The 16,287-nt window shown below is 42.2% G+C and overlaps 1 protein-coding gene, 1 long non-coding RNA gene and 1 pseudogene across 7 annotated transcripts in view; 1 reads left to right on the top strand and 2 right to left on the bottom strand.

Annotated features, from left to right (window-relative positions):
• Positions 1–199: 199 nt before the first annotated feature.
• ccdc112 (coiled-coil domain containing 112) lies at positions 200–6,266 on the bottom strand. 6 transcript variants are annotated; one of them, XM_086206337.1, is made up of 14 exons: positions 6,169–6,266; positions 5,471–5,598; positions 5,086–5,207; positions 4,813–4,902; positions 4,461–4,536; positions 4,183–4,309; positions 3,965–4,081; positions 3,196–3,333; positions 2,666–2,787; positions 2,403–2,529; positions 2,089–2,256; positions 1,095–1,193; positions 888–1,006; positions 200–796 (listed from the first exon to the last, which is right to left on the bottom strand). In XM_086206337.1, the coding sequence occupies exons 1-14, from the start codon at positions 6,211–6,213 to the stop codon at positions 766–768; spliced, it is 1,509 nt and encodes a 502-aa protein (XP_086062463.1). In that variant the 5' UTR covers positions 6,214–6,266; the 3' UTR covers positions 200–765. The 6 variants fall into 6 exon arrangements, 5 of the variants coding, with proteins under 5 accessions (XP_086062463.1, XP_086062464.1, XP_086062465.1 ...); XM_086206338.1 differs by lacking the exon at positions 6,169–6,266 and adding an exon at positions 5,775–6,008; XR_015116472.1 differs by lacking the exons at positions 200–796; positions 888–1,006 and adding an exon at positions 1,277–1,917 and having other exon boundaries at positions 1,123–1,193; positions 2,043–2,256.
• The window catches only part of LOC147260000 (uncharacterized), a 19,753-nt gene continuing 8,975 nt past the window's right edge, over positions 5,510–16,287 (top strand). The window contains exons 1-2 of the long non-coding RNA XR_015116473.1: positions 5,510–5,647; positions 6,292–6,370. This is a non-coding gene — a long non-coding RNA (uncharacterized LOC147260000). The remainder of the gene's footprint in view (positions 5,648–6,291; positions 6,371–16,287) is intronic.
• On the bottom strand, positions 10,588–11,666 carry LOC147260001 (eukaryotic initiation factor 4A-I pseudogene; annotated as a pseudogene).

The following is a 16,287-nucleotide window of genomic DNA, read 5'->3' as shown; positions in this document are numbered from 1 at the left end:
ATCCAAATTATAGCTTTCTCAAATTTTCTCAACACCTCTCTCAAATATGTTCATTAAAACCGATCATTATAATACTTGAGTCGAGAGGGTTCGGAGCACGGCAGGTGTAATATATTGCATTCGTTTTACCTCTCAAAAAGCTGACAGGTGAATTTTGGTTCCCAAGAATGAAGTAAAGTAAGCAAAACTGGAATGGCTTTAGACAGAATGATGCATACTTTATTTAAAACAACAATTCCATTATAGATTTGGTTGTACAAAGCATACAGGTAGTTGAGGAAGAAGTAAACAGTTGTTGTACTTCAGTAAAAATAGGAATCCCAAGCAAAAGTAAAAGTCTGTATTCAAAAACCTACTCATGTAAAAGTAGAAAGTATTTGATACTGAGTTTGCTTAAGTGTCAAAAGTAAACGAACACATCCTCCATGATGTTTGTGAGTTACAGTCCTTAATAAAATCCCACAAATGCAAATACGCAAGATAACTTGACATTGTACTTAAGACTACTTGGTTAAAAATTCTTGGTTACTTGTAAAAATCTGTGTTTGGTATTGATTTTAATTGATGTCTGAGAACATCATTGGAGGCAGCACGGTGGTGCAGTGGTTGGCCCTGTCGTCTCACAGCAAGAAGGTTCCGGGTTCAAGTCCCAGGATCGAGGCACAGGATCTTTCTGTGTGGAGTCCGCATGTTCTCCCTGTGCCTGTGTGGGTTCTCTCTGGTACTCCAGCTTCCTCTCACAGTCTTCTAAGGAGTTGTTGCTCATCACAGGCCTTGTCTCCAACTGGGTACAGCTCTGCAACACAAAGAAGAGTCATGTAAAATAGAAAATGGTTACACAAACAAGTCCTTCATAGATGAAGTTAAAGGGGCTAATGACTGTAGACCTGTGAAACATCTGCAGCACAGGTCCTCCTCCAGAGGGTCCAACATTCTTCATGCGCTCCTCCCATCCCTTTGTGGGGCGGGTAAGCCTGGATGGGTCTCTGCTGATGTGACCATCCACCTGCATGAACAACAAATTAAAATCAACCTGAAACCACAAAGCTGTTTGAAATGTTTGTAGCAAGGGCCTGTTCTTCAGAGCTCCTTACTTTCTCCTTTATCTTAGCAGATATTCTCTCCTGCCTCTCTTCTTCCTCCTTTTCCTTCAGCTGTTTCCCCTCAAGCTTTGCCAGCACCCTGTGGAGATCCTGCAGAGAGGCATAAACTGTCAGAACGAACGTGTACATGAGCCTCAGTTTTACAGTCCATATCTGTGTCTACAAACATTAACCTTTTTTTTAATGTGAGAAATTCACAGATGGCAAACACTCCTATCACATTCACTGAGATAGTTCCCACTGTGTTTGGGGCCAAGGAGAGACAAATGACTTTTCTGCTTTAAGTGTGGTCGCTTCCAGTACTTGCAGATTTCAGAACTACTGAGGAAGGCGCTGGTGTCCCCGTTTCTCTCTCTCTCTCTCTCAGGCAACTATATGACTGGTCGATACTTGTCACCTTGGCAACAGACAAGATGGATGAGAAGCTCGTCCTTGCTGTGTCTGTCATCCCAAACATTACGTTACATCTTGTAGAAACTATCACAATAAAGACAGTGAAGCCAGCTCGTGAGAGCAGAGAAGCCAGAAACTGCATGTTAATGGCATCAACTGACTGCTCTGGTGATGCTGGCTGACTCAGAACAGGCAGGAAACCACAAACGCCACACAGAAACAAGCAGGTCAAAACCACAAAGCTTTAATGGTGAACTTAAAAGACAGGAATCAGGATTCAGAATAACTACAATGCTGGAAAGGTTAGTGAAGTGAGGGGGAATGAATGTGGTTAAGAATAGCGTCTATCGACAGAGAGTGATGAGAATCAGCTAATTAGTGAAGGCTGGGGTGACTACAAGGCAGGTTGGAGTGGCAGGGTCTGAAATGACAAAAGGATGAGGTTGTCAGGAGCGGGAAGTAAATTAATGACTGAAGAAACAGAAATGAGGGAGGGTTCATGACAGGACTGATGTCTCAGATGGAGTCAATCAGAATTGAACATACCAGAGAGGTGAAGAGTAGCACAGACAACCAGACTCATGTTTCGTACCCTTTCACTGAGTCGTTTGATGCCCTTCGCAGCCCTCTTCCTCCTCTCATCCATCTCCCTCTCTTCTTCCTCTCTTCTTCCCCTTTTCCATTCCTCCTCCTCTTCTCTCTTCAATCGTAGCTGCTCCTCAACACTCAGCTTCACTATAAGCTGACGACGACGCTCTTCCTGATAAAACACATTATCATTTGTTTCTTGAAAATACTGCGAGTGGAATAAGATTTCTCATCATTTTCTTGTGCATACTGATGTATTATCTTCCCAATGGGAACCATTAGTAGAGCTTCATCACACACGCTTACGCTCAAATGTACCTTCTCTCTTTTGCTCTTTCGTTTCTCCTCAGCAAGCTGCTGCTCTGCCTCCTGCTCCTCTCTCCTTCTCTTTGCTTCCTTCCATTCCTCCAGTTGCTGTACCGCCACCCTCTTCTCCTCCTCAGCCCTAGAAGATAATATACCACAAGCTATTTGACGAATTAATCATGTTGGATGGTTGTCAGAGCTGCTGGGATCTTATGAGTGTGAACATTTATTCCACTGCTTTATCCCTGGAATTACTGTCTTCTCAAGTTACTTACTTGAGCTGCTGGGCCTGGTTTCTGGCTTCTTTCTTGCTCCTCTCTGCCTGCTCTGCCTCCTCCTGCCTCTGTATCTTGGTTTGGTGTTCTAGTTCCTTGCTGGTTTTCCATCTTTGGATAGCCTGGGGAGGAAAACATCTTCCTGTGATATCACTCCCACTAGAAGGCTTCATGACACTGGCTTGACAGTTGCTCTGGGTCATCTGCTGTCTCTAAACCCTGCTTTTGCACCTTCAACATCTCCTCATTCCCTGAGCTGATATCTGACTTTCATAATTCTTTCTGAGTGTACAAAGAGCTAAGTTTACAAAGAACAAACTTAAGAAAAAGAAAAAAAACTGTGATGACTTTAAGCTCACTACTGGGAGCCCAGTCAAATCACAGTCAAGGTTAAACTCAACTGTGTGGAGGAGGCTAACTGTTTCAATGTGATTCTCACAAACTTTCAAGGATTCAGGCCACGCCAGAAAGACTGAGCACACAGGGAGAGGTTCATGGCTGTTTCCATATCTTTAGCCAGGGTCACCTACCTCTCTCTTCCTGTCCTGGAGATAGGTCAGCTCCAGGTGCCACTCCTCATGTCTCTGTATCTCCTCCAGCGTTTTACAAGGGAGATACAGTTTGGCCTCTTTCCTGTAGGCCGGTTGTCCGCTGTACTTTGTCCAAACCTGGGGCAGATGAGAGAAGTTCAGGTAAGGACATTGTTGCAATAGGTGCTCACTCATGATAGCACCTGGTGCAACTATTTGAACCTACTCACTAGTGCTACATGGTAGTGATGGACTGGGAGGCTTATAGTATATTTGTGTGTTTTTCACTCAAATCCAAGTTTTTGAGGATTAATGAGCATAAAACTGGATTAAGAATACTGGACAATGCATTTGAGAGTTTGAAAGCAGATATTTTTGAGCAGTTTTGCTGGTCTTTTCTTGCTGTAGCTGTTGTTAGCAGAGAAGTTGAGCGAACTATTTTTGGGTGAAGCATTGCTTTAAGTGTCCAAATGATAAGAAGGACTGCCTCAGAGTTGCATCCTTTTCTCTCAGTGATGGGAGATGCGAAGTGATGACGTACTGATGCAAGATAAAAGTGGCAAGAGAAACAAGAAGTGTCATTAGATAGACTCTGTTTATGTAATATTTTTTCTCCTTACGTGCCCTTAAAGTGATGTTAAATATTGCCTCATTCAACCATTCACACACTGTGATAAAGGAGGATGAGACGTGCCTCAGGAGCATGAAAAGTTCAGTATTTTTGCTATTTTTGTTGTCTAAGTAGAACAACTACACTACAGTATTTTACCCTGAGAAAGGTTTGGTGGTCAAACTGGTCCCAGCCACCACAAGTTCCCCCTGTCTTCTGAAGGTAAGACTCCACTGCTCTGACCTCTGCTGGGAGGTCTCTGTCCAGGGTTTTGATCTTTTGTGAAGGATGATAAGTGAAGTCAGAGGATCCTTTTTTATTTGTTTTAACAACTCCAGAGAAAACATAGAGAATGAAGGAGGTTAGAAGACACAGACCTTAACCGTGGGGGCTGCGGGGGGTTTAAACTCTGAATTCACAGCAAGGTTCCAGTTTTCAATCTTCTTCCCATAAGCGGCGATCTCTTGTCTGCAGATTCTCTCCTCCTTCAAAAGCCCCTCAAAGCTAAGAGACACAGAGAAACACATTCAAAAATATCTTCATTATATTATGCATATTCATTGCCCAAAACAAGGCATTGCTATAATTACAGTGCACTGAGTTCCTACGTTTTCTGTGTCAAATGTAGACTACATTGTCTAGTAGATGATTTTACCTTGTGCACTGCTCCTCCTTCAGGGCACTGATGGCAACTTCAACCTCTGACATTATTACCTGCAGCCTTTCAATCACTGAAAAAGACAAAAATAAAGAAAAACACTGAGCCCTAATGACACTGCAACCCCTGCAGAAACCAGAAGCACAAATATCAATATCAGAGATGACAATAACAACCTAAACAAGAATACTGAAATTGTCCAGGCAGGTAACTTTTCTCCACACAAAATAAACAGTATGGACTGAGGGGAAAAATATCAATAAAAAATACAGTTTATATTGCTGTTTGATAATAAAGCGATGCAAAATATCCTTTTACTCTATGTGGCTGTTAAACTGATGCTACTTACACTCAGGAGTTGGTTTCACATCAATCAGCAGCCTCTGAAACTTTCTCACCCCATTCTGAATCTTCTCCAGTTGCTTTTTAATTTTCGCCTCTGAAGAAAGAAAAAGGCCCAGAATCACAGTGAAAATGTATTGATGTCAAGATTGGAACTTTAGTTTTAGAAGAATATACACTGTAAGCATGTGGTAATTATACAGCAGTGAGGCCCATTCACCCTGTCATACTCAAATGTAAGAGGGAAATACTGGCAACTAAAATGCAAATAAAAACCAACTCTCTGCATGTCTTTCTTCTCCCAGGATTCTCTCGTACTCCTCCAGTCCTCCAGACACATCTGTCCAGCCATGTTTTCTGCACTGAACACTCAGCGTCCTCTCTTTTTCCAATTTTTCAATTCTGTGATGAGTTTGAGGAGAAATAACAGGGTTGGAGCAACTGACATTTTGATTTGAAACATGAGTAGGCATTTTGTGATTGGCCACATTTGACAGGAGCCTGAGGTTGTGGACAGCTTGTCCGTCTTTATGTCATGGTCTTATGTGAAGTAAAAAAATCTGTGTGTATGCCATTTAAAAATGCTTAGACATTTTGTGAGGTCGCATCAACACATGGCCCTGCTCCTCCAGTGAACCAGTTAAAAATCAAGGGGTTAAACTTACTGCTTCCGGGTCCTCTCAGCCTCCCTGAGAAACAGTGCAGCTTCCTGTCGGGCCTGTTTCTCATCCACATAGTCCCTGCTGATGGGGGAAGAGGATGTGCATGCCCGCCTGATGCCGTCTCCCTCCCTCTGCCCAAAAGACAAAACCGAATCATAGAGTACTTCATCGTTGCATTTGGTAGGTTCACGTTTCGTTCATGGTGCCTCACGGGTCAATTTAAAGATGCATACAGACTTATATTAGTGATGAAGTCTCACATAAAACACATATAAAGTAACTGAGAGGATAGAAAAGCTGGGAAGACCTTCAATTTGTGCTCCGAATTAAACATATTAATTTAATCTGAAAAAAATAATTATTTCATTAATAAACAAAAACAAAAAAAGAAACGAAAGAAGTAAGGCGTCCATAGTCGGACAAATATTAATAAGGCTATATCCGTGAACAAACCACCAGAAAAAAAAAGAAAGCAATTACGGTACTCATGAGTCTGATAAATGACTGTTAACTTCAAGATAAGCTGACATTGGCTAACAAGCTCGTGGAGCTCGTTAACAACATCCCTAGCACTCCTCTCAAAATCTAAATGTTTCAAATAATCCCAAAAATATAATTTCTATTCGATTATGACTGTTTTTGATTGAAATGTAGTTATAAAAAAAGAGAGAGAGAGAGTAAAAGAGCGCCGTAATAGTTACCGAGCAAAGTTTTTCACTGCAACCAGTGGTTGCTAGGGAGGCCATGTTTGAGTGAAATTGTAAACAAAATAACTTTATTTAAAAGGGCCTGGCTTGACAGTGATCCTTTTTCGATTAAACCAGCAGAGGACGCTGTTTGTACAATATGCACATAACCTGAGGACAGGGCAGGACAATTGACTGCACAACTGCTGTAATCGGGGTAAGAAACCGTAACCATGACAACAGTCTTACCTTAACCAGGTTGATTAACCTTAACCTTGAGTAACCAGCTGTTGTTAGTTAAATTGTGTTTAAATTTGAGTGTGTAGACATCAAAAATGCTCTATGTGGTACAATAGATCGAAGCAGGATTGTTAAAATCACAAGGTCATGACCCGACCACCACAAATTTACTCTCATACTCTTCACCTGCAAACTGTAAAATTGTCTTGTCAGTAAAAAAAATTTCCCCATCATAAAGGTCAAAATGCAATTATTAACTCAATCTCCATGTGCTCTCATTTACAATGCTGGCATATAATTAACAACATCTCTGCATACTTGTGTAAAAATCAGCCTACATATATATATATAAGGTAATATACTCTCCCACTAGGTTGCCAACCACAAGTGTCCATAAGAACCCTACAAGCAGGGTAATGAGACGGAGAAGATTGTGTCCTCAGAATAACAACCTGAGAGTTTCCGTTCTGCAGTATAGCAAATAACATATGGGAATTGAAGTCTCTGTCTCATCATTATATAAGTCTCAACATTTTCATCCAAATATCATTATATCTACTTAGTTCACAAACTGAATATTAGTAACAGAAGCTCATAAAACAGACAGTTACGGCTGCCTCGGGCTTTGATGGTTTGATATCATCAGAATAACAAGTGGATGCTCTTCAAAACTCATAAAAGACATTTTTGATGTAAAAGCACAAACTTCCAGAGGTACAGAAAACACAGTGTTACCTACAGGGCTGGGTTATTCCTGTAGCAGCCGTTTAATGATGGCCAGCAGCTATAATTATGACAAGAAGTGGCAGAGTGATGGTGAGAGAGAGAGAGAGAGAGAGAGAGAGAGCAAGTATAAATAGACATCTGAATCCATTATTGAGTGCAGATATTGGGGATAGTCTCTCTCATGGGTGCTAAGGCAGAGTTGACGCTCCACCATAAATAGCAGCCGCTCTCCTTAATGACAAGTTTTACAATTTCCTGTCTTCTCCTGCAGCCGAGGGACTCACTTGACTTGATAAGTGGAATAATTAGATGAAGCCTCATCTGGCTGGCATAACAGGTCAGACAAACATGCCGAAATATTTCCACATTAGAACTTACACCCGCTCTGATTACAGTATTACTGGGAAATATCTATATATATTTATGATTGAAGTTGGGGAAGGTGGGTCTCACTTAAACTGTTCTGCTCAGCAGCTTACTCTAATATAGAAGGTTAGAATTTAGTCATGGATTATATTTTTTTATTTTATGCTCTTCAAAGTCAGTAAAGCTTTCAACCATAACGGGAAAACACCTTGTTCCTTCTCGCCAGCATGACACTCTGGAGAGAACAAGCAAGGCATCATTCAGTTAAGATGGTCAGGAGAGGCGGGAAAGACTGAGGCACAAATAATTTATAGGCATTAAGCAGAGTTTTGAGGGAGTTTTTTGCTCTTCTTTCTGGCAGTTTTTTTTACTTTTACCCACCACATTCTAACACAAATATCTGTGTTCTCTAATGTTTTTGATCATTTCAATGCATTGGAGGATATATTTTTTTAATCAATACATTTATTTTTTGCATCATTGCATGCCTTTCAAATGTTAAGATTGATTTTCACACTGAAGAATTTTTTTTCACGGCTTTTTTCCATTCCATTCTTTTTGTTCATTTCACATCCTCAATGTTTTCCCTTTATTTGAGGGTTTTAGTCAGTACCTCTTTTATACCCAAGTATCTGTGTCTCTCAAGTAGTTTATGTATGTAGCAGCACCTCTGATGGCACCACTTAGGTTGTTTTGGCCTCACTCTCCCACAGTTTCCTCATTAAGACCAGGGAAACTGACCTCTTGCACGAGAAACAGTTTACCATGAACCTTTAACTGACACCAAATTTTACATGTCCCAGGAATTAGCTTTCATATGAAAACCTGAGTTGAATGAATGTGTCTTTGATACACCGATCCACCAAAACAAAAAACAAAACAAAACAAAAAAATTACAAGCAAATAGGAAAGTAAACTAGGAAGAGATGACCTTTGACCTCTTCTCGGGAGCTAATAGACTGTTTGGACGTGTTATGAGATGTGATCTGTGTAAACAGAGAACTCAGTTTTGCATTCAAAGATACTGGAACGCAGAGCAGTTCTTTGAATTAGAGGTGCTCATTTATGACACCTGACTCTATGTTTATTTGTGTGTGTGTATGTGTGTGTGTGTGTGTGTGTGTGTGTGTGTGTGTGGTGGGAGTTTACTCCAGCTGTTCAGGTAAGTGTGTTTATTCGTCTGATTCTGCAGCTGCCAGCTTGTCAATATATGAGTGTTTTCCAGCTGACATGCCATTTTTCACAAGGGTTAATTATGTTGACAAAAACATATGCACATGAAAACTTTCACTTGTGCTTACTTCACTCACCTTTGGGGGCATTTACATAGAGTCACATTTATTTCATGCAGACTTACCAGGCCCACGACTTACTTTACCCAAACCACTGACCTGACTTTGGGACACGGCTTTTGTTGGAACCTGCACATGCCATCTCCAATTAACTGTCTGGCTGTGTTGTCACAGTACCTTAGGTCACTACCAGTCTCTCTCTCACACACACACACACACACACACACACACACACACACACACACACACACACACACACACACACACACACACACACACACACACACACACACCCTGACACCTGACAAGTGTTGTAATTGTATATGGCTCTAAAACCCAATATGATCCGGCTGCTTCCTGCACATGTGCGCCATGCTACACTCGGCTACTAGCCAGCGTTTGCACATGCATTCATGTGTGTGAGCATCAGTCAAATACTTGAGTTGTGTGGCGTAAGAAGTTTGTGGAGGCACGGGGAAAGTGATCGCTCTGATTGCTATTCCTGCTGTGCCTCAGACCCGCTGATGTGACGTCAGGACACCAGCGTTTCTCTTGAACGCAACTTTTAACTGAGCACATCTACTGAAACTTCTAGAACATTCAGCGCCTCCAGAACAGAGGTGTTTTTAAATCACCTTTTTTCTGTGTAAAAGGTTTTATAACTTCGTTATTTACTGAACAGTTTCACTTTTCCTTTTAAACTGATAAAAAAAAAAAAATTCGCACTTTGTTAATAATTGCATGTGTGTTCAAATGGGTTTTAATGCAACATTTATTTTTTCCATACTAATAAACTATCTGGAGCCCAAGTTGCTGGCTTAAAGACTGGATCTGGCCGCTTCCAGGAAGCCAAGTCTGAACTGGGAGAAGGCATCAGTGAGCTAAATCTAGAAGCTGCTGCTGCTGCTCTGGTCAGATGATATCTATTTGGTTGATTGGATCAGTGAGGCTATACATTCTGCTTATCTAAGAAAACCCTCTTATATCTGCTGCTATTAGCCCCTCAGCAGTGTGGTTTTACTGACATTATCAACCAGGCTCTTACCCAGAGTGCCTCTCATATATTTGGAGTGACATATGGCCTCGCCTCACCTACACACTCCAAATGGGGAATATACTGTCCTCAACCGACCAGAGCGCCAGCGTAAGAGACAGCTCTATTCCACTGTACAGTCCTGCTCAGTGACTGACACCCAAGAATCCTAAAGCCAAAATAACTTGTTTTGTTTATCCAGAGTTCATATGCCAACATCGTCTTGCTGAACAAAACATACGTCTCATCAGTTTTTCTACAATGATTCAAAATTCAAAATCATTGAATGAATCCATATCAACTGTAAACTGAAAGTTGTCTATAATTGGTAACTTGTTGAATAGTTTTGATTTGAAAACAAAATAGAATGAAAATCAGACTCACCTCTGATTAGCTGCCAGTGTTCACGAGACCTAATTAGCCACTCACAGAGTTTAAGTTCAAGTTAATTATTTCTATTTGCCACATGCGTATTTCTTTTTTTGTTTGTTGTTTTGTGCAAGTAATGTGGGCATTTATCTGGATAGACGTGAGATGTGAAACTGAAACACATTTTAATTTGTTAAAAGTGTGAACAGTCCCATAGAAACCATTATGAGCTAACACAGGTGATTAAACAATTTGCTCTTGTAGCTGCGTGGTGCAGCCAGAATTGCACACTATTAAATTTGTTTTTTTCAAAGACAGAAGTACTTTATTTTCATTTATTCACACACAATCAATAAATCGCAGTCTGTCCCCTAAAATGATGGGGTGATGGCAGACGCTTGGATTCTTCTATATGAGGTCATTTATGTCCGTGGGCAGCTCCTCAACGGTGGTGCTGTAGAAACTCTCAATGTCCTTCAGGGCTCGTCTGCAGTCATTGGTCACAAGGGTGATGGCAGCTCCTCTTCTTCCAAACCGACCTCCTCGACCAATCCTGTGGAGGTAGATCTCCTTCTTTGTAGGGAGGTCATAGTTTATGACCAGAGACACTTGCTGTACATCAATGCCTCTGGCCAGAATGTCCGTTGTGATCAGGACCCTGCTGGATCCTGAGCGGAACTCCCTCATAATCACGTCCCTCTGGCTCTGGTCCATCTCTGCATGCAGTGCAGAGACGGTGAACCCTCTTGACTCCATCTGCTGAGTCAGCCACTCGACTTTCCTGCGAGTGTTTGTAAAGATGATTGCCTGGGTTATAGTCAGGGATGTATAAAGGTCCATGAGGGTGTCCAGCTTCCATTCTTCCTTTGTGACATCGACATAAAACTGGCGGATGCCCTCCAGGGTCAGCTCCTCTGTCTTCACCAGGATCCTGACAGGATCCCGCATGAACTTTTTGGTAACTGCCAGCACGTCAGATGGCATTGTGGCAGAGAAGAGCACCACCTGTGCTCTGCTTGGCAGGACTTGGAAGATGTCATAGATTTGTTCCTTAAAGCCTCGGCTGAGCATTTCGTCAGCCTCGTCCATGATGAACATGTTGATGCTCCTGGAACAAAGATGTCTGCGGTTGAACATATCCAAGACTCGACCGGGGGTCCCCACAACAATCTGAGGGTCTTCGTTCCTCAGCCTCTGGGCCTCGCGATGGATGCTGGTGCCTCCAGTGCAAGCATAGCAGGTGACTCCCATGTAGTCACCCAGAGCCAGCACCACTCGCTGGATTTGTTGAGCCAGCTCCCTGGTGGGGGCCACAATCAGAGCCTGAGTGGCCCTGTGCCTCAGGTTGATCTTCTGTAGGATTGAAATTGCAAATGCAGCAGTTTTGCCAGTGCCAGACTGGGACTGGGCAATCACATCATAACCCTTGATACAGGGTATGATAGCTTTCTGCTGTATCATAGACGGCTTTTCCAAACCGTAACCATAAATTCCCCGGAGCAGAGCCTCACGCAGGTTCATGTTATCGAAACTGTCCACTGTGTGGTTCCAGTTGCTCTCAAGGACTGGACCATCGTCTCCTCTCACCTCTCTCTTGGGTCTGACTTTAATCTGTGACACTCAGATGATTGGAGTATGGATGGGATAGCAGGGTGACTCTTACTGAAATCAGGATTATTAAACACCTCCTCCTATCGCCATTTGTGCTTGATTTTATTAGGAATGGTATTGGTTCATTGATAAAGCTACCGGACTGAGGCTCAGGAGAGGATAGGAAGAGACAACAGGGACAGGATAGGGAAGACAAGAGGGGGGGGGGGCGGAAACACAACAACAATAGCAGAAAAACAAACAAACAACAGGAACAACAATAACAACAGAGGGAAAAAAAAGAAAAACCACTGGTTGCAGAATTTCCTGTGCAAGGTTACCATTTGGTTTAATATAATTTTTCAAATAAATGTCTGAATGTGTGATTGTGGATCAGTTGTGCACCGCATGTGTGTATGTGTGTGTGTATGTATGTGTGTGTATGTGTGTGTATGTCTCTGTGTGTGTATGCGTGTGTGTATGTGTGTATATGTCTCTGTGTGTGTGTGTGTGTGTATGTGTGTGCTACAGTTTGTCTTGGATGCTGTGGGTAGCTGACTGTAGCTGATGTGGGGGACCAGGACATCGTGCTCCTAGTCCAGGATAGCAGGCAGGTCAGGACCAAGCCACCAGGGCACCCAGAAACCCCCAGAACACGGGGGGAGACCAGCGCAGATCCCAGGCACCAGGGCCCAGGGCCCCGGACCCCCAAACTGGGTGGAAGCCGCGACTCAGCCCAAGAACCCCCAAACCCCCAATCCCACAGGGTGCCACCATGATAGGGGAAGCCGCCCCCACACCCCCCACACCCCCCACACCATCCCGCACAGGCGAGACCCAAAGCAGCCCCCGGAGGCTGTAACCCGGGCCCTCCGGCTCAGCGAGCCACTGGACACCCAAGGGAGCCAGCGTCCATAGCCACCCGCACTGGGCCCAGGGCCACAAAGCCCAGCTCCCCCCATCGAAACGACTTGATGGATTTAATTATCGGGGACCAGATTTGTTCGAACTCTGACGATCGACTTTCCTCCCAAGCAGACATTCTCTCCATGGAAATGTGGTCTAATAAAAGGTTTCTATATTGAGTAATGCTTAGGTTATTCTTGGATTTCCAATTAATCAGGATGGCCTTTTTTGCGATTTGGCCTTTTTTGCGATGTGGCCTGTGCCACATGCATATTTGTACGTGCAGAACTGCAGTAGAATGAAGGTGCAGGAACCTTTGACAAATAACAAGAATGAAATAAATTTCTAAAAATGTATAAAAACAAGAAGACTCTTAAAGGATTTTAGTGCATTTCCTTTTCACCACTCAGGTGAAGGAAAGAGAGCATCAGAAATTTAAAAAAACGTAACAACTTTCTTTGATCGGGCCTTGAAATCCCTGCATCAGCAACCATGAAACTGTTGAGATCTTCCCAGAATGTTGAGCTAAACCCCTCAAACATTCTTGGATCGTGGAGGAATCACCAGGCAAGACATCTACAGAGCTGCAAGCTGACCAGGAGAAATCCCAAGAGTGGGGCCCGTATCACACATCTCACACTAAAGCATATGGGCGCAGGTCCAGGAGGACACCGCTATATAAAGAAAGGTACAAAAGGCCAAGACTAATATTTGCAGACGGGCCACCACGATTCTGAGCTCACATTGTTTTACTTTAAAAATGAAAGTAGGTAAAATACTGTGAGAAACAGGGCTGTAACTCTTCCTCAAAACAACAACAAAAAAAAAAATGAAGCTGCAAAAAAATGTGCAAAAAGAAACACCGCAGACAATACCAGCAGACTACCAGCTAAGATGCTTCTAGATCGCTACAAGAAATGTTTCGAATCGGTCCAGGTTGTCCATGTCATGCACGTATAGTATATTCAACATTAAAGTTGACTTTGAAAAAAGAAGACAGAAATCAATGTTGGGTTCAAAGTCCATGCTTTACCTTGGAAACAGCAGTTTAGTGAACAGTCTCACCACGATGTCCTTTCAAACAGCCGGGGTGGAGGTTCCCACACGGTCCTCTGCAGCAGGTGGAGCCTGTCCAGTTTACAGTCGCAGTTTTTTTTAGTTACATGAAGCAGTGTTGAAGATCCAGATGCAGATTTCATCACACGATCAAAAAGATGTTTTGAACTTTACTTTTTGCCATTCTTGGCTTATTCTGTGTAATCATACATCATAGAATTCAGATGAAGCAATATTCCTCAATGTTGATACAATCTGGACGATATTTGTCCACAAGGAGACTCACGAATACACACAGCGCATACATGCATTGTTTTGTTTTGTTTTTTTAAATAGTAAACATATCTTTAACTCCATGTCTGAGTCGTTTCTTTTTCATCACATCTCAGTTTAACTCCTACTGGCGCAGGACTGAGATTGATAATCTCAGCAGAGAATAACCGTGAATAGCAGTCTGAGCTCCCGCGGACATTAAAATAACACAAATCAGTTTTACGAGTCAGAGAAGAGGAAGTGGTGGCTGCCAGCGAGAGTGGATACGTTCACTGCCAACTGTGCCCCAGATGGGTGAACATTTTATCAAGTGTGTGTGTATCAGGACCACATTCAACCTGGATACAGTCTGCAGTGTTTCGATAATACTTACATTACGGAGAGATCCCAAATTTAACAGTGCAAGAGTGAGTGGGGACATTCAAAATGAAGTGGTAACTGAATAGGGTTCAGAGTGGCCCTGAAGAGAAAAAAATATATGTTGTAGGTGCTAAAAATACAATTTGTTCCCTCCATTTAATTGACATGTGATCATGAGACCTTTTGCTGTGATACTTTTTTTTTTTTTTTGTGTGTAAATAAGCTATAACTTATGACCGAAAATTAATTAAACGATGGCCACAAGTTATATCACAAGAAAAAAAAAATGTTTTTCTCCCTATGGCCACTTCAGGGTTCCCTAGACAACATCTGGGTAAGAAAAAGTACTTATATAAGCCCAGATATCATGATATGATATCAGGATTAATGTTGCCAGTTTAACATCCACATGTGCGTCTGTTAAAACTCTCATATACAACTGCAACAGTGATATTAGCGTCAAGTGATTTAGAAATACGTTAAGAGGAAGGAAAAACAAAATTCAAAATAATTTTCTAATTTGAGGAGACTCTTCCCAAGTTACAGTCCCTTAAACTCAGGTGCGACAGCAGTGCCATGTGAGTGTTTGTCATCCCAGAATAACTCTGTAGTAATCACATCCTCGCTGGATTCTAGGCGGCATAAATCATAGTGCCAGAGGAGAGTCAATGAGCGCTCACGTGGATACTGGTTTTGTGTGTGTGTGTGTGTGTGTGTGTGTGTGTGTGTGTGTGTGTGTGTGTGTGTGCGTGCGTTCGTTTGTGTAGTTAGCCAATTACAGAGACATTAAAATAAATTTTAAACCAATTCATTGGCATAGCGTTTGCGTCTCAGGACAATAGTTGTTTTTTGGGTGGGTGGTTACTGTTGGGTGAAGGGAGAAAAGTTTCACACTTAGAGAAGCGACAACAGCTGATGAATAGATGAAGAGCAAACAAAATCAAGGTGGCTAGTATGCTTGTGCACAAAATGGGGGGGGGGGGCTTCATGTAACGTCTAAGATATGAGAAAGCAGAGGGACAAAAGAGTTTTTAAAATTATTTAAAAAAAAAGTTTTTCTTTTATGCACTCACATGGGAAACTAAGAAGATTAAATGTGTCATTTATGCATTTAATTCTGTTATTTCTTAACGCTGCTTGATTGTGTTTGTTCATTTAGGCTTCTATTTTTTTCTGTTTTAGATATGATTTAAAACTCCATTTAAGTTCCCAATAAGGTTCTTAGAACATTTTCTTTTCTCAAAAAAAAACTGCATACGCCATGATTGTAATATTTTCTAAGCACAAATAGATAAAAGTTTAAAAAAAAGTAAAAAAAATAATAATAATAAAGCAGAGGAGGGGAGAGACCTGATCTCCAAACTGAAAAATGTATGTGAATAGCAAGAACAACATATTCTCCATAGAAAAAAAGAATAGTTATGACAGAATGTCTATGTATGAACCCCAAAGTGAGGCTGTAATGTGTGAGAGGAACGAGAGGGAGAGAGAGACAGACAGAAAGAGAGAGAGAGAGAGAGAGAGAGGGAGTGATAAAGTTACAGAGATGACCTGCAGGTGCTAAGAGCCTGGTTGATTGCTGACGTTCCATCCAGGGTTCACTGAGTGCTCAGGAACATTCGAGTGTGCGTGTGTGTGTGTGTGTGTGTGTGTGTATGTGTGTGTGTGTGTCAACTTCTCCTGTTTTATAAGGAAGGGGAGAGCGCTGCTATTTTGAATTTAATCCCATCTCATGGCTGCACTTTTGAACTCCATGAGAAGTTTGCATCTTTCTCTGCTTCTGTTTTCTGGAGAAGCCTGCGCGACGACACTCGTTATGCCGTCAGGAATTCCGAGGTGCCTCCACATCACTCGCAGACTCTTTTATTGGCAGGAATTTTGATGAGCAAGCTGAGGATTTTACTTTCATTCTCTGGTGACGGC

Source organism: Aulostomus chinensis, chromosome 6 (genome assembly GCF_037954235.1).
Source record: "Aulostomus chinensis isolate RoL2024-O1b breed Wild chromosome 6, RoL_Achi_v1.0, whole genome shotgun sequence".
Classification (NCBI taxonomy): Eukaryota; Metazoa; Chordata; class Actinopteri; order Syngnathiformes; family Aulostomidae; genus Aulostomus; species Aulostomus chinensis.
The sequence above is the reverse complement of the archived record's forward strand: the minus strand, read 5'-3'. Positions and strand labels throughout refer to the sequence as shown.

Bases quoted from the DNA above. Each gene is read 5' to 3' on its own strand.
- ccdc112 (XM_086206337.1), bottom strand. From the start codon at position 6,213: ATGGCCTCCCTAGCAACCACTGGTTGCAGTGAAAAACTTTGCTCG. The intron at 5,599-6,168 runs GTAACTATTACG...TCTTTTGGGCAG, and splicing joins GCAGTGAAAAACTTTGCTCG to AGGGAGGGAGACGGCATCAG. The intron at 797-887 runs GTCTACAGTCAT...TTTGTGTTGCAG, and splicing joins GTGCTGCAGATGTTTCACAG to AGCTGTACCCAGTTGGAGAC.